General features: G+C 38.0%; 1 protein-coding gene across 1 annotated transcript in view; it reads left to right on the top strand.

The window, feature by feature from the left end:
• The window catches only part of WDPCP (WD repeat containing planar cell polarity effector), a 407,760-nt gene that overhangs the window by 362,368 nt on the left and 28,556 nt on the right, over positions 1-16,836 (top strand). The window contains exon 16 of the mRNA XM_037048018.1: positions 16,495-16,556. Coding sequence (XP_036903913.1) covers positions 16,495-16,556 — 62 coding nt within the window. The remainder of the gene's footprint in view (positions 1-16,494; positions 16,557-16,836) is intronic.

The following is a 16,836-nucleotide window of genomic DNA, read 5'->3' as shown; positions in this document are numbered from 1 at the left end:
TACCAGCCCAATTCTACCAACACCATTTTTTGGAGAGGATATTTTTACTTCATTGTATGCTCGTGCCCTCTTTGCCTAATATTAGTTGAACGTAGAGACATGGTTTTATTTCTGGCTCTCTATTTTGTTCCATTGGTCTATGTGTCTGTTCTTATGCCATTACAGACTGTTTTGATTAGAGTGGCCTTGTAATATAGTTTGCTATCAGGTACTGTGATCACTCCAACTTTGTTCTTCTTTCTCCAGATTCCTGTGGCTACTTGGGGTCTTTATGGTTCCATATAAATTTTTGAAATATTTGTTCTAGATGTGTGAAATATGCCATTAATATTTTAATAGGAATTACATTGAATCTATAGATTGCTTTGGGTGGTATGGACATTTAGTGATGTTAATTCTTCTAGTCCATGAACACAGTATATGTTTCTATTTATTTGTATATTCCTCAATTTCCTTCTTCATTGTTCTGTAGTTTTCCAAGTACAGGTGCCTAACCTCCTTGGTTAGATTTATTCCTAGGCACTTGATTTTTCTTGTTGCTACAGTAAAGGGGATTTTTACCCCTCTAGTTTCTCTTTCTGATAGTTCATTGTTAGTGTACAAAAATGCTATTGATTTCTGAATATTGACTGTCTATCCTGCTCCAAACTACATATTAGGTCAAGTATTTCCTTTGTGGAGACTATAGGGTTTTTTACATATTAGGTCAAGTATTTCCTTTGTGGAGACTATAGGGTTTTTTAAGTACACTATCAGTCATCTGTGAATAATGATAGTTTTATATCCTCCTTTCAAATGTGAGTGCTTTTTATTTCTTCTTATCTGATCACTATGGATAGAACTTCGAGTACTATGTTGAATAAGAGTGGTGAAAGCAAGCAGTCACCCTGGTTTTGTTCCTGATCTTAAGGGGAAACATTTAATTTTTGCCCACTGAGTACGATTTTGGCAGTAGGCTTCTTATACATGGCCTTTATTATGTAGAGGTATGCTCCCTCTATTCCCCCTTTGCTGAGTGTTTTTATTATAAATGGGTGCTGGAGTTTATCACATGCTTCTCAATATCTGTTGATATCATCACATGATTTTTGGCCTTCGTTTTGTTTATGTGGTATATTATGTTTATCGTTTTGTGAATATCGTACCACCCTTGCATCCCTGGGATGAAGCCAACTTGATCATGGTGTATGATCTTTTCAGGGTATTGCTAGATCCAGGTTGCCAGTATTTTCTTGAGGGTTTTAGCATCTTTGTTCATCAGAGATTTGGGCCTGTAGTTTTTTCTTTTTTGTGTCTTTACCTGGTATTGGAATTAGGATAATACTGGCCTTGTCAAAAAAGTGTGGGAGTCTTCCCTCTTCTTGAATTTTTTTGGGCAGTATGAGAAAGATAGGAGCTAGTTCTTCTTTAAATGTTTGGTGAAATTTGCCCGTGAAGCCCTCCAGAATTTTTGTGTACCTGGAGTTTTTTATTAGTTTTTTGAAATCTTCAGCAGACCAATTTCCACAAAAATATACATAAAGTTCTTAAAGAACTATACTATAAAAAAAGAACAGGTTTGATAGGAGAATTTACCAAGCCTTCAAAGATCAGATATTCCCAATGCTCTATAAAATGGTCCAATACATTAAAAATAAAGAAAAAATTCTCTAGTATTTAAAAATTACCCATCATCATTTATGAATATGAATGTAAAAAATATACATTTTTATTGTTGTTCACGTACAGTTTTCTGCCTTTTCCCCCTACCGCTCCCCACCACCTCAGTCCTCCCAACCTCCCTCCCCTGTTTCCACCCCCCCTTGTTATTGTCCATGTGTCTTTTATAATTGTTCCTGCAAACCCTTCACCCTTTTCCCCTATAATCCCCTCCCTTCTCCCCTCTAGTCACTGTCAGCCTGTTCTCAATTTCAGTGTCATTGGTCATATTTTGCTTGCTTGTTCATTTTGTTGATTAGATTCCTGTTAAAGATGAGATCATATGGTATTTGTCTTTCACTACCTGGCTTATTTCACTTAGCATAATTCTCTCCAGTCCCACCCATGCTGTCACAAAGGGTAGGAGCTTCTTCTTTCTTTCTGCTGCATAGAATTCAATTGTGTAAATGTACCATAGTTTTTTGATCCATTCATTTACTGATGGGCACTTAGGTTGCTTCCAGCACTTGGCCATTGTAAATTGTGCTGCTATAAACACTGGGGTGCATAGGTTCTTTTGAATTGGTGTTTCAGAGTTCTTAGGATATAATCCTAGCAGTGGAATTCCTGGGTCAAAAAGCAGTTCCATTTTTAGTTTGTTGAGGAAATGCCATACTGTTTTCCATACTGGTTGCACCAGTCTGCACTCCCACCAACAGTGCACTAGGGTTCCCTTTTCTCCAAAACCCTTCCAACACTTGTTTGTTGCTTTGATTATCATGGCCATTTCCAGTGGTGTGAAGTGGTATCTCATGGTGGTTTTAATTTGCATCTCTCTTGATAGTTAGCAATACTGAGCATCTTTTCATATGTCTCTGGACCCTCTGTATGTCCTCCTTGCAGAAGTGTCTGTTCAAGTCCTCTTCCCATTTTTTAATTGAGTTGTTTTCTTAGAGTGGAGTCGTGTGAATTCTTCATATATTTTGGAGATCAAACCCTTGTCTGAGGTTGTCACTGGCAAATATATTTTCCCATATGGTTGGTTCTCTTTTCATTTTAATGCTGTTTTCCTTAGCCGTGCAGAAGCTTTTTATTTTGATGAGATCCCATTTGTTTATTCTTTTATGTCCCTTGCTCTAGGGGACATATCAGTGAAAATATTGCTGCATGGAATATTGGAGATTTTCCTGCCTATGTTCTCCTCTAGGACTTTAATGGTGTCATGACTTATATTTAAATATTTTATCCATCTTGAATTTATTTTTGTGTATGGTGTAAGTTGGTGTTTGGGTTTCATTTTTTTTTTTTTTTTGCATGTAGCTGTCCAGCTCTCTCAACATCATTTGTTGAAGAGGCTATTTTTACTCCATTTTATGTTTCTGTCCCCTTTGTTGAATATCAGTTGACTTGGAGAGTTGGGTTTATTTCTGGGCTGTAATTTCTGCTAATGATTTGATTTTAAAATAGGGAGATTATCTTGGATTATCCAGATGGCCTTGATGTAATCCTTAATTGTAGAAGAAAGTCTTTAAATGTGAAAGAGGGAATCAGAAGAATCAGTGTCAGATTCACTGTGAGGACGACTTAGGCTGCCCTTGACAATTTTGAAAATGGAGGAAGGGAGCCATGAGCCAAGGAACACAGGCAGCCTCTAGAAGTTCCAGAAAAGAATGCACCCTGTTTAAGCCACTAAATATGTGGTGACTTGTTACAACAGCAAGGGAAAACTCATGAAGTGCTAGGATATGGTCTGTATTTTTAATGGATCATTTTGAATGACTGGGCTGACTTGGTATCAGGGGAAGTTCTAGTGTGCCCTCCATTTTTACACTCCACTGTCTGAATGCTGGGGCTCAAGGCTAACTCTGATCATCAGAACTGCACTTGCAGAAGTTTAGCTCCCCAGAGATACTTAAAGCTTTTGTTCTAAGTAACAAAATTACTTAAATTCTTTAAGTAATTCTTAAAAGAGAAATTCTTTTATTGAAAATTTTTTCAGTAGACAAAGCAAGTTTAAAAATAAAAAAAGAATACAGTAATTCAGTAACATCTTGGCCTCTGGAAAAAGAAAGGAAAAGAGAATAGGATGGCAGCACAGTCTGTAACCTACGCCACTCTACCAGTAGTTAAGGATGTGTCTGCTGCTGCTCACTGTGGAGCATTCAGCAAATACTCCATCCACCAATGAGTGAATGAACTGTAAAATATCAGCCTACTCTGTAAAGTGTCCTCTTAGTTTTAAATTCTTCCCAAGGATTTACATCCTTCATATGCTTACAAATCAGCAAATGAAATTTCAATTTCTGAGTGGCCCATTAGAAAATTCATAAACTGAATTAATTTGAACTAAATATAATGCAGAAAACAACTGAAGACTGGTTTTGAACAGACTATACTGCACTTGAGTTTATAAACAAACTTACTACAATGTAAACCATGTTAGAGTAGAGATGTTTGTCATTTGATTTTATTATTCATTGCTGCCTTCTCCCAGGACTTAGAAAGTATCTGGTATATAACAGAAGCTTAATAAACATTTATTAAGTAAATAAAATGCTTTTATGATACAATAACATAGGATATAAAAATATATATCTGGCCCTGGCTGGTGTGGCTCAGTGGATTGAGGGCTGGTCTGAGAACCAAAGGGTCACCCATTCGATTTCCCAGTTGGGGCACATGCCTGGGTATTGGGCCAGGTCTCTGGTTGGAGGCATGTGAGAGGCAACCAGTCAATGTATCTCTCACACATTGATGTTCTTCCCTCTCTTAAAAAGGAAAAAGAAAAGAATATATAGCTGGCATTAAGTATGTAGACATTTTAGATAGATAAAAGAACCAGGCACTTCCAAATTTAAAGTAATTATATAATCTAGGGTATAAATGAGGGCTTTTTAATAAGTCACCATTATGTGAATAAACTGAGACTTTATACTTTCTATGTCATAATAGTATTACTCAAATAGTTGGTTTTCATATTTTTGAGGTAGCAGAAGATAGACTACCACCATTCAAATGGTTGGTTTTTCATAGTTTTGATCTTGCTATTTAAAATGGTTACACAACTCGAAGAAAAATCACTTTAGAAGGGAGAAAAAACATAGTGTTAGAATGACACTGATAAATAAAATAAATGACCCTAGGACTAAAGTAAATATACTTAAGTTTAGATTTGGCACTGCCCTAAATAAATTATTACATTTCAAATGAATAAAACTGATTGCCTCTATTTTCCTATCTGTATTAAATTATTCTCTTCAAGGTTTAAAACCTCTATTACAAAGCAAGGAAACCCTCTATTTGTAGCAAATTTACTTAAATTTGCTATCAAAGTTTTTTTTTTTTACTTATTTAAGGTTTTTTTTTACTTATTTTTTTACTTACCATAAGTTTTTAAATATTTTAAATATTTACTATCATAAATTAATTATAATACTTTTAGTTTCCTGTTATTATAGATGAATTCATACCTAAGAAGCTCCAAATGAAATACTGCCCTGTTAAAAGTTATTAAATTTTGGCTTAACATTATTTGATTCATATCTAGGTCATTTCCCTTAAGTTAGAATAAAAAATACCTATCAATTTAAAATCCTTATATATACCTCAAAACAATATAACTGATGAAATTTTTCAGTGTTTACAAAAACATAGTCAACAGAATCCCTGGTAGGTCTATATTTCTTCCTGGTAGGAGAAAAAAATTGCAGACTAGAATTTATGAAGATTGGCTCAAAACAGCTGTCCCAGCCAACAAAAAATCTGACAATTATTCTGTTGTATAATTTGGCTCAGCCTAAGTTGACCTTGTTTATTCATTTCAGTCTTATAATTCTTGTTAACTTGGCATAAGAGGAGAGCATATGGCATATGTCTAGGACATTCATTTCTGCATCTTAAACTGAAATAAATGTGGAGTATACTGAACATTTCCAATATGTACAGCTCTTAAGATAACAATGTATATTAGAACTGGTTAATTTCTTATTACCCCCCACTTAGGTGTTGTTACATTTGCTGACTATAAAAGTAGAAAAAGAGACATCTTTTTCTAAGCCTCGGTATTTGACCAAACAAAGAAAAAAGAAAACAAAACTAACCAATCTTAAACATATTTCCAAACGGGACAATCTTAACCTCTTTTAAAACAAACAAAAAATAAATAAGTGGTAAAAAAAAATTTTAACTGTATCAGCAATTTGACAGCCTGAAGATGTTCACAGGTTTTTACTGAATCTCTAGTTATGTTGGAGAAAGCTGATCAAGATAATCTGAGAAAGATCATGGGAGCTGAAGAACAAAAAGCGTATTTCCATTTTCTCCCCAGCCTAATGTGGTCTCTGTGAATTTTCTTATTTTTGTTTTCTGACCCACTAAATAAAGCTTCTTGTGAAAGAGAAGTTACATTTTACTGTAGCCTGAATATGTCTCAAGAAAAACTTAGAAGAAATTATCTCCTTTAGGGACTTATAGCTCTTTTATAGAAGTTCTATACAACTAGAGCTAGAAAAGAAAAAACCTTACAAAATTCCAAACTCCAAAATTTATATATTTTAAGTGTGAGTATTTTGGTGTGGGGGAGGGATTACTTATTTTAATTATATTTTATTTTATTTTTTTAATTTTTATTTATTTACTTATCTTTAGAGGGGAAGGAGAGAGGGAGAGAAACATCAATGTATGGTTGCCTTTCATGCGTCCCCTGCTGGGAGTTGGCCTGCAGGGAACCGGCCTGCAACCAGGCATGTGCCCTGACTGGGAATCAAACCGTGATCCTCTGGTCCGCAGGCCCGCGCTCAATCCACTGAGCTATACCAGCCAGGGCTTAATTATATTTTATTTATTTTGCTATTACAGTTGTCCAAATTTTTCACCCTTTGCCCCCTCCACCCAGAACCCCCTACTCCCTCAGGCCATCCCCCCATCATGTTCCTGTCCATAGGTCATGGGCCATTTCCTCTACTGTACTTTACATCACCACGGCTATTCTGTAACTACTTATTTATACCTCTTGGTCCCCTCACTTCTTCACCCATTCCCCCAGACCTCCTCCCATCTGGCAACCATCAAAACACTCTGTACCCATGAGTCTGTCTCTGTTCTTCTTGCTTGCTTAGTTTGTTTTTTAGGCTCACTTGTTGATAAGATATGTATTTATTGCCATTTTATTGTTCAGAGTTTTGATCTTTTTCTGAAATGAGTCATTTTACATTTCATATCATTATAATTAAGGTATGGTGATGATGAACTCCTTTAAGTTTTTTCTCTGGGAAGCTGTTTATTTGCCCTTAAATTCTTTTTAAGTATATTTTATTGATTATGCTAGTTTAGTTGTCCCAATTTTATGTGTTTTCTCTCCTTCCCTGGCACCCACCTTCCCTCCGGCAATCCCCAACCCCTTAGTCCATGGGTTGTGCATATAAGTTTTGGGGCTTCTCCATTTCCTATACTTAACATTCCCCTATTTTGTACCCACCAATTACGCTTTTTAAACCCTTTACCTTCCCCCCTCCATTCTTCCCATTCCCCCCCTCTCAGTTGATAACCCTACAAATCATCTCCACATCTATGTTTCTGTTCTTATTCTGGTTGTCTGCTTAGTATGTTTCTGTTTTTATTTTTTAGATCCAGTTGTGGGTAGTTGTGAGTTTGTTGTCATTTTACTGTTCATAGTTTTGATCTTCTTTTTCATAAAGAAGTTCCTTTAACATTCCATGTAATAATAGCTTGGTGATGATGAATTCCTTTAACTTTACCTGCTCTGGGAAGCACTTTACCTGTGCTTCCATTCTAAATGATAGCTTTGCTGGACAGAGTAATCTAGGTTGTAGTCCCCTGCTTTTCACCACTATGAATAGTTCTTTCTAGTCCCCTCTCGTCTGCAAAATTTCTTTTGAATAATCAGCTGACAGTCCTATGGGAACTCCTTTGTAGGTAACTCTCTTCTTTTTTCTTGCTGCTTTTAAGGTTCTCTTTAAGCTTTGGAATTTTAATTATGATGTGTCTTGGTGTGGTCCTCTTTGGGTCCAACTTGCTTGTGACTCTGTGCTTCCTCTACTTGTATGTATATTTCCTTCACCAGATTGGGGAAGTTTTCTTTCATTATTTTTTCAAGTAAGTTTTCAATTTCTTGCTCTTTCTGTCGCATTCCTATGATTTGGATATTGGCACATTTGGAGATGTCCTAGAGTCTTCATATACTCTCATTTTTTTTGAATTCTTGTTTCTTCATTGTGTTCTGGTTGAGTGTTTATTTCTTCCTTATGTTATAAGTCATTGATTTAAGTCCTGGCTTCCTTCCTTTCACTGTTTGTTCCCTGTGGATTTTTGTTTATTTCACTTAGTGTAGCCTTCATTTCTTCCCTTATGTTTTCTCTGTACTCAGTGATTTCTCTGAGCATCCTTATCACCAGAGTTTTGAACTCTCCATCTCATAAGTTGACTATCTCCATTTCACTTAGTTCTTTTTCTGGGGTTTTGTTCTGTTCTTTCATTTGGGCCATATTTGTTTTTCTCCCTAATTGGGCAGTCTCCCTGTGTTTGTTTCTGTGTATCAGGTAGAGTTGCTCAGACTCCCTGTTTTTGTGCACCTGTAAGTTTTAAGGGGCAGAGCCTTAGGTATTTACCAGGGCGAGGCAACCACTTCACCACTTTGTAATGCTGTGTTGGGAGAGGGGGGCTGGGCCAGTGTCACTGGCTGGTCTCTGAAGGTGTGCCTGGTACTCCCCTTGTTTCCAGGCACTTTGTCCACTTGCCATATACAACTGGCCCATCTAGCTCATGCCCTGGTTATGATTCAAAGTGGGTGGGTTTATGTATTTTCTAGAATCATGCATTAAATGGGACTTTCCTGAGAAACTGGCAGTTTCTTTAGCCACCCCAACTCTAAGTGGTGTTTATGTTCCTGATGCTAGAACCCTGAGCTGCACAGTCTGGCCTAGGGCTGGGATCACTCGCCAACACACATGAATGTGGGACTGCCCATTCTGATGTCTCCATGCCACACCATACCCTCTCTGCCCCAGATCCCTGTCTCTGCCCTCCTACTTGTCTGGGTGAACATGGCAATTTTAAATCCTTGGTTGTCAAACTTCCATGCAATTTGAATTTCTGGCATTTCTATATGTTTTTTGTTTAGAGTTTAGTTGTTACACTTCTTGTGATTGTGAGAGGAGGTGAAGCATGTCTTCCTATGTCTCCATCTTGACTGGAAATCATGCCATTAGATTCTAAATGATATCTCTGCTGAGTAGAACAATCTTGGCTGTAGGTCCATGCTTTTCATGCCTTTGAATATTTCCTGCCAATCCCTTTTAACCTGCAAAGTGTCTTTTGAGAAATCAGCTGACAGTCTTATGGGAACTCCCCTGAAGGTAACTAACTGCTTTTCTCTTGCTGTTATTAAGATTCTCTATCTTTAGGACTTCCAGCCAAGATGGAGGTATAGGTAGAAACACTGTGCCTCTTCGCACAACCAAGTTTAAAGACAACAAAGTCTTAGTAACAAAAATGCAACCAAAACACAGAAAACTGAACCACACAGAAGTCCAAAGATAACGAACCATTCAGCCAGACCAGTAAGAGTGGCGGAGTCAGCAGCTGTCGGGGTGGGGTCCCAGCAAGAAAATGCAGCTGAACCAGACCGACCCAGGTGTGCAAGCAGCTGTTGGCAGATCCCAGGCGTGGGGTGGCAACAGGCAGACCCAGTCGGGGCACAAGGCAGCTGGCTGACCACAGTCACACATTCGCACTCAGATAAACCAGGCAAAGGAGGGAGCAGTGAGACAGACTGTGCAGGCTAGGGCCCCAGCAACGGAAATAAATGCCTAAAAGCACCAACTGGAAAAACTTTCATGGTTGGGGTGCTGAAAGAAATTCCCAGACTCACAGAACGTTTGTTGGAAAGACCCACAGGGTCCTGGAGAGTGCACAGGCCCACACACCTGGGTACCAGCACCAGGGGGGGCCTGGTTTGCTTCCGGGAAGCAGCAGAGGGGACCGAAATCCTAGAGAGAGCAAAACAAATGCCATTGTCCCTCACTGACCCCGCCCCCACATACAGTGCCACAACCCAGCAAATGGGTCGCCCCACCCTGGTGAACACCTAAGGCTCCACCCCTGATATGTAACAGGTGTGAACAGACCAAAATATGGCTAAGAAGAACAGCTCAAAGCCCCAGAGCCAATAATTCTAAGCAACCAAGAGATAGCCAACCTATCAGATGCACAGTTCAAAACACTGGTGATCAGGATGCTCACAGAACTGGTTGATTTTAGTCACAAATTAGATGAACAAAATGAAGGCTACACTAATTGAAATGAAGGGAAATGCACAGAGAACCAATAGTGATGGAAAGGGAACTGGGACTCGAATCAAAGGACTGGACCAGAAGGAAGAAAAAAATGACCAAACAGGAAAGAATGAAGAAACAAGAATTTTTAAAAAATGAGGAGAGGCTTAGGAACCTCCAGGACATCTTTAAACATTCCAACATCTGAATTATAGCGGTACCAGAAGGGGAAGAGGAACAGCAACAAGTGGAAAACTTATTTGAACAAATAATAAAGGAGAACTTCCCCAGTCTGGCAAAGGAAATAGACTTCCAGGAAATCCAGGAAGCTCAGAAAGTCCCAAAGAAGTTGGACCCAAGGAGGAACACACCAAGGCACATCATAATTACATTACCCAAGATTAAAATGAAGGAAAGAATCCTAGAAGCAGCAAGAGATAAGGGGACAATCACCTACAAAGGAGTTCCCATAAGACTGTCAGCTGATTTCTCAAAAGAGACCTTACAGGCAAGAAGGGGCTGGAAAGAAGTATTCCAAGTCATGAAGTACAAGGATCTACATCCAAGATTGCTTTATTCAGTAAAACTTTCATTTAGAATGGAAGGACAGATAAAGTGCTTCTCAGACAAGGTCAAGTTCAAGGAGTTCATCATCACCAAGCCCTTATTATATGAAATGTTAAAGGGACTTATCTAAGAAAAAGAAGATAAAAAATATGAACAGTGAAAGGACAGCAAACTCACAGTTATTAACAACCACACCTAAAACAAAAGCAAACCAAGAGGACAGCTAGATCAGGAGTGGAACCATAGAAATGGAGATTACATGGAGTGTTATCAACAGGGGAGTGGGAGGAGGAGAAGGGGGGAGAAGGTACAGAGAATAAGTAGCATAGACGGTACATAGAAAATAGACGGGGGAGGGCAAGAATAGTGTGGGAAATATAGAATCTAAAGAACTTGTGACACATGGACATAAACTAAAGAGGGGTATGGGGGGAGAGGGGGTGTGCAGGGTGGAGGGGAATGAAAGGGGGGAATGGGACAACTGTAATGGCATAATCAATAAAATATATTAAAAAGAAAAGAAAAAAAGTTTCTCTATCTTTAACCTCTGGCATTTTAATTATGATGTGTCTTGGGGTGGGCCTGTTTGTATCCATCTCTTTTGGGACTCTGTGCTTCCCAAATTTGCATGCCTATTTCCTTCACCAAATTAGGGAAGTTTTCTTTCATTATTTTTTCTAATAGAAAAAGTTTCTATTAAGAAACTTCCAGCTTCTTACACTTTTTCTTCTCCTCTGGCAGCCCTATGGCACGATGGTTCAAACATTTGAAATTGTCCCAGAGAGTGCTTATTCTATCCTTGCATTTTTTGGATTCTTTTTTTCTTCTTCTGATTTTTTTTGCTTCGTTATATTCCAAATCATTGATTTGACTCTTGGCTTCATCCACTGTGCTACTGTTTCCTTGTAAGTTATTCTTTATTTTGATTAGTGTATCCTTCATTTCTGACTGGATCTTTTTTATGCTGTCAGAAGTCTTCACTAAGTTCCTTGAGCATCCTTAAACCAAATATTTTGAACTCTGCATCTGATAGATTGCTTACCTCCATTTTGTTTAGTTCTTTTTCTGGAGTTCTGATTTGTTCTCTCATTTGGGCTGTATTTGCTTGTTTGTTTGTCTTCTTACTTTGGCAGCCTCCCTGTGTATGTTTCTATGTATTAGGTAAAATTGCTACAATTCCCTGTTTTGGTAGCATAGCTTAATGTAATAGGTGTCCTGTCTGGTCCAGTGGCACAGCCTCCCCTATCACCCAAGCTGGGTCCTTGAGGGGCTTTCTTCATGTAAGTTGAGTATACTCTCCTCTTGTAGTTGAGCCTTGATTGCTATTGGCAGGTCAGTGGGACAGATTTTCCCAGGCCAGACAGCTACAAGGACTAACTGTGGCTACTAAATACCAACTTCCACCCTCTGTGGAGAATCAACTGTGCAGGGGCAGGGTGGTGGTGCTCCAGTGTAGTCTATAGCTATCCACTGAGTGCTCAGGATCTGGATTTCCCAAGGTGGTGCAGGCCAAGGTCAGCCCCATCCTGTGTTCTGCCCAAGGCCACCCTGCATGAGCTATAAAGCAATCTGAGATTGCTGCTACTTGTGCTGGGCTTGGAGATTGCCAGGCAAAACCAAGCTGTGATTCCAGAATAGCTGTTGCTAGTGCCCAGCCTAGGGAGACTTAGCAAGAGGTACAGGGAGTAGGGGCTTACTGAGGCCAGTTTTTGCTTGTTTGATAGGATTTAGAAGTTGTGACTCATGAGCCAAGACCAGGCATTCACAGTTAACAGTTTTGGTGGGCTTGTAAGTTGGGTATGACAGAGTCTCGAGGGATCTCCAGGGCAGAGCAAACAATGTTAGACAGGGTGATGAAGTTTCAGATATGGTATCTGCCTGCTAGCTCTGTACCTCTTGGGTGGAGGGCTCAGAAAAGGGGCAATTGCTTCTATCAGCCTTTCTGTCCAGGAGAGAACTATCCCCCAGCTCCCACCTTGGTGCCAGACACTTCAGTTCCTCCCAGTATGCCACTGTTGCCTTTCAAGCTGCTACCCAGGGCTGGAGTTCACAGGGAGTGAGTCTGACCAGGTCCATATGTGGGTTCTTTAAGAGGAACTTCTTGAGACTCCAGAATTTCTTCTACTGACTCAATCCCCATTGGCTTTTGCAACCAGAAGTTATGGGGACTTATATTCCTGGCAATGGAACACTGAGCTGGGGATCCTGGTGTGCAACTGGGACTTCTTACTCCTAAGACATCCCTCCTGAATTCTTATCCACCACACATGGATGTGGGACAAGCCCGTTCCATGTCCCTGCCCCTCCTACTTGTCTGGATGGATGGGGATTCTTTAATTCTGTAGTTGTCAGACTTCCATTCAACCTGCTTTATAATGGTTCTGAGTGATGACATTCTATATTTCAGTCATAATTTTGATGTGCCTGTGCAAGGTGAGCTGTGTTTACCTATGCCACCATCTTGACCAGAAGTCTACTGTATTCTTTTTATTAACTATGCCCAATGAAAAACATGAAAGTATAATTTCATGTGCAAAGCCTTATTAATATTACATATTTTGAAATCCTTATCCTTCATTAGTGGAATTCATGTGACATGGACCCAAGGAGGAACACACCAAGACACATCATAATTAAGTTACCCAAGATTAAAGATAAGGAGAGAATCTTAAAAGCAGCAAGAGAAAAGGAAACAGTTACCTACAAAGGAGTTCCCATAAGACTATAAGCTGATTTCTCAAAAGAAACCTTACAAGCAAGAAGGGGCTGGAAAGAAGTATTCCAAGTCATGAAAGGGAAGGACCTACATCCAAGATTGTTCTATCCAGCAAAGCTTTCATTTAGGTTGGAAAGGCAGATAAAGTGCTTCCCAGATAAGGTTAAGCTAAAGGAGTTCATAATCACCAAGCCCTTATTATATGAAATGTTAAAGGGACTTATCTAAGAAAAAGATGAAAACTACGAACAGTAAAATGACAACAAACTTACAACTATCAACAACTAAATATAAAAGCAAAGACAAAAACTAAGCCAACAACTAGAACAGGAACAGAATCACAGAAATGGAGATCACATGAAAGGTTTTCAGTGGGGAGGAGAAGGGGGCAATGGGGGAAAAGATACAGGAAATAAGAAGCATAATAGGTAGGCACAAAATAGACAGGGGAATATTAAGAATAATATAAGAAATGGAAAAGCCAAAGATCTTACATGTACAACCCATGGACATGAACTGGCGGGGGGCAGGGATGCTGGAGGCTGGGTGGGGTACAGGGTGGAGTGGAATAAAAAGGATAAAAAATGGGACAATTGTAATAGTATAACCAATAAAAATACCTAAATAAACACATTTTTAATTAAAAAACTCAGAAAAGTAGAAATAGCAAGGAACTTTTTAAATCTTCCAAGAGCAGCTACACAAAAAAATACTACCACTAACATTGTACTTGGTAGACAAAGACTCAGTATTTTCCCATTAATGTTGGGTACAAAGCACACAACAGAGATGTCTACTCTCACCACTCTTACACAACCTGGTGCTGAAAGTCTTAGCCAGTACAGTAAGTCAAGAAAAAGGAAGAATAAACATACGGCTTGGTCAAGAAAAAGTAAAACTATCCTAACTTGCAGACTGCATCATTGTCTCCATGAAAATCCCATGGAATCTACAAAAAAACTCATACAACTAATAAGTGAGTTTAGCAAGGCACAGGATATACAGCCAACACACAAAACTCAATTGTATTTTTCTATGTAGTAGTCATGTACAGCTGGAAATGAAAATTTTTAATTTTGCAATTTTTCCAAAATAAATGAAGTGCTTAGGTAAAAATCTCCCAAAACATGTACAAAATATGTATGCCAAGAACTATAAAACACTGTTTAATCAAGGAAAACCAAAATAAAGGGAGGTACATATCATGTTTATGAATTGAAAGACTTGGCATAGTAAAGATGTCACCTGTCTTCTGATTGATCTAAAGATTTAAAACAAGTCTAGTCAATAGTGCAGAAAATTTTTTATAGATGTAGACAGTCTGATCCTAAATTTATATAGAAAGACAGAAAATATTTTAAAAAGGGAAATAATGTTGGAAGAATCATGCATGATCGTAGACTCTTTCTGAAGCAAGAGTCAGTAACCATTTTCTATGAAGGGCCTATTAACAAATATTTTGAGTTTTGCAGGTCATATTGGCCCTATCACAACTACTTAAGCCTGCCTTTGTACCAAGAAAGCAGTCATCAACAATCTGTAAATGAATGGATATAGGTCTATTTCAATACAAAAACAGGCATGGGCTGAGTTTGGCCCATGAATTGTGGTTTGTAATTCCCTACTATAAGGCTATACTAATCAAGAAATTGTGGCATCAGCAAAAGCACAGACACACAGATTAATGAAATAGGACAGAGAGCTCAGAAATACCCCCATACAGATATGCCCAACTGAGTTGTGACAGAAGTACAAAGGCAATTCAGTGGAGAAAGGATATTCTTCAACAAATGGTACTAAACAACTGGATGTGTAAGTGTAAAAACATTGAGCCTCAAACTAAACCTAACACCTTATCCAAAATTAACTTAAAATAGATCATAGAGCTAAATATAAAATGTAAAGCTACAAAACTTTTAGAAAAAACATAGGAGTAAATCTTCGTGATCTGGAATTAGTCAAAGAATTCTTATATCTGACATTAAAAGCATTAAAAACTCCCAAGATGGACTTTATCAACCTTTGATCTTCAAAGGACACTATTTAGAGCATGAAAAGCAAGATGAACTACATGCTAGAAAAAATAGGTGCATATCAAATAATAGATAAACTGCTTGCATCCAGAATATATAAAGAACTCTGAAAATTTGATAAGACAAAAACAGCCAAGATGGGCAAAAGACTTAACTTGAACAGACACTTTAATAAGTGGATATATGCGTGACAAATAAGTGCATGAAAAAATATTCAACATGTTAGCCATGAGGAAAATGTAAAATTAAAACCATAATGAGATACCACTGCAAACCTATTAGAATGTCCATAATAACTTATTGACAATACCAAGCATGGGTTAGAGTGCAGAGCAATAGGTACTCTCAAACACTGGTGAGACTACAAAATGGTACAGCCGTCTGGGAAACAGTTTAGCAGTTGTCTACAATGTTAAACATACATTTATCATATAATTCAGCGATGCTATTCTTGAGTTCTTTCCCTAGAGAAAAGAAAATGTATGTCATACAAAACCCTGTACTTGAATGTTTATGCCCATTTTATTCACATTGCCAAAACATGGGAAAATAAATATCCTTCAACAGGTGAATAAACAAACTGGTACACCTATACAATAAAATACTACTCAGCAATAAGAAGAAACAAACTATTGCCCAGGCCTGGTGACTCAGTTGGCTGAAGCATTGTCCAGGACACCAAAATGTTAAGGATTTGATCCTGAACTGGGGCATGCATCAGAGGCAACCAGTTGATTTTTTCTCTCTCACATCAATGTTTCTCTCCTTCTCTCTCTCCCCCTGTTCCCCTCTCTCCAAAATCAATGAACATATCCTGGGGTGAGGATGTTTTTTAAAAGTCTACAGATTTTAAAAAGTAACAAACTATTGATACATGCAACATCTTGGATGAATACTGAGTGACAGAAACCAGTTACAAACGTTTATAGTGTATGATTCAAATTATATGACATTCTTGAAAATTGTATGTGTAAAATATTTTACTTGTATATTAAAGTTGGATTTAATGCTCTTCAAAATGTCCTATGAAATATCTGATTATGGGAAAATTATAACCAGTTTTAATGTTTTTAGCATTATGATATTTGATTACATTGTTGAAATCACTTAAATATCAGGTTGTAAGGAAATTTTTAACTACAACTTTTAAAACCTCAAGAGTTTGAAAATATTTAATACTTAAAACTCTGTAACATGCTTAACCATGTAATTTTTTTATCATTTCCCAATTTAAAAAACCCTTATACAGCAGGCAAGTATTTAACAGAAGGAATGAACCTGAAAAAGACACCTGTGCTGAATCTTTGATGGGTAAGGACGGTATTAAAAAAGGTAATGGTATCCACAGTACCCAAAGTATTCAAAGTATAACAGAAAAACATTATACCTAGCAAGAACTTCCAGTAAATGAAAAAAATAAGAAAGCACTGGGCATTTCTAGTTGTGCTATAAAACTGATCTTGGTTAGTATAATGTAAAATATCAAGTTACCTCCTTATAACAAGGACTTAATTTAAGTCCTTGAGCTTACAAAGAAATGTGGGAATCTTGTGAAAATATTGATTCTCATTCAATAGGCCTGGGTGCAGCC

Source organism: Sturnira hondurensis, unplaced genomic scaffold (assembly GCF_014824575.4).
Source record: "Sturnira hondurensis isolate 20B ecotype Veracruz unplaced genomic scaffold, ASM1482457v3 Scaffold0006413, whole genome shotgun sequence".
Lineage (NCBI taxonomy): Eukaryota > Metazoa > Chordata > Mammalia > Chiroptera > Phyllostomidae > Sturnira > Sturnira hondurensis.
Note: the sequence above shows the minus strand (reverse complement) of the source record. Positions and strands in the feature narration are given on the sequence as shown.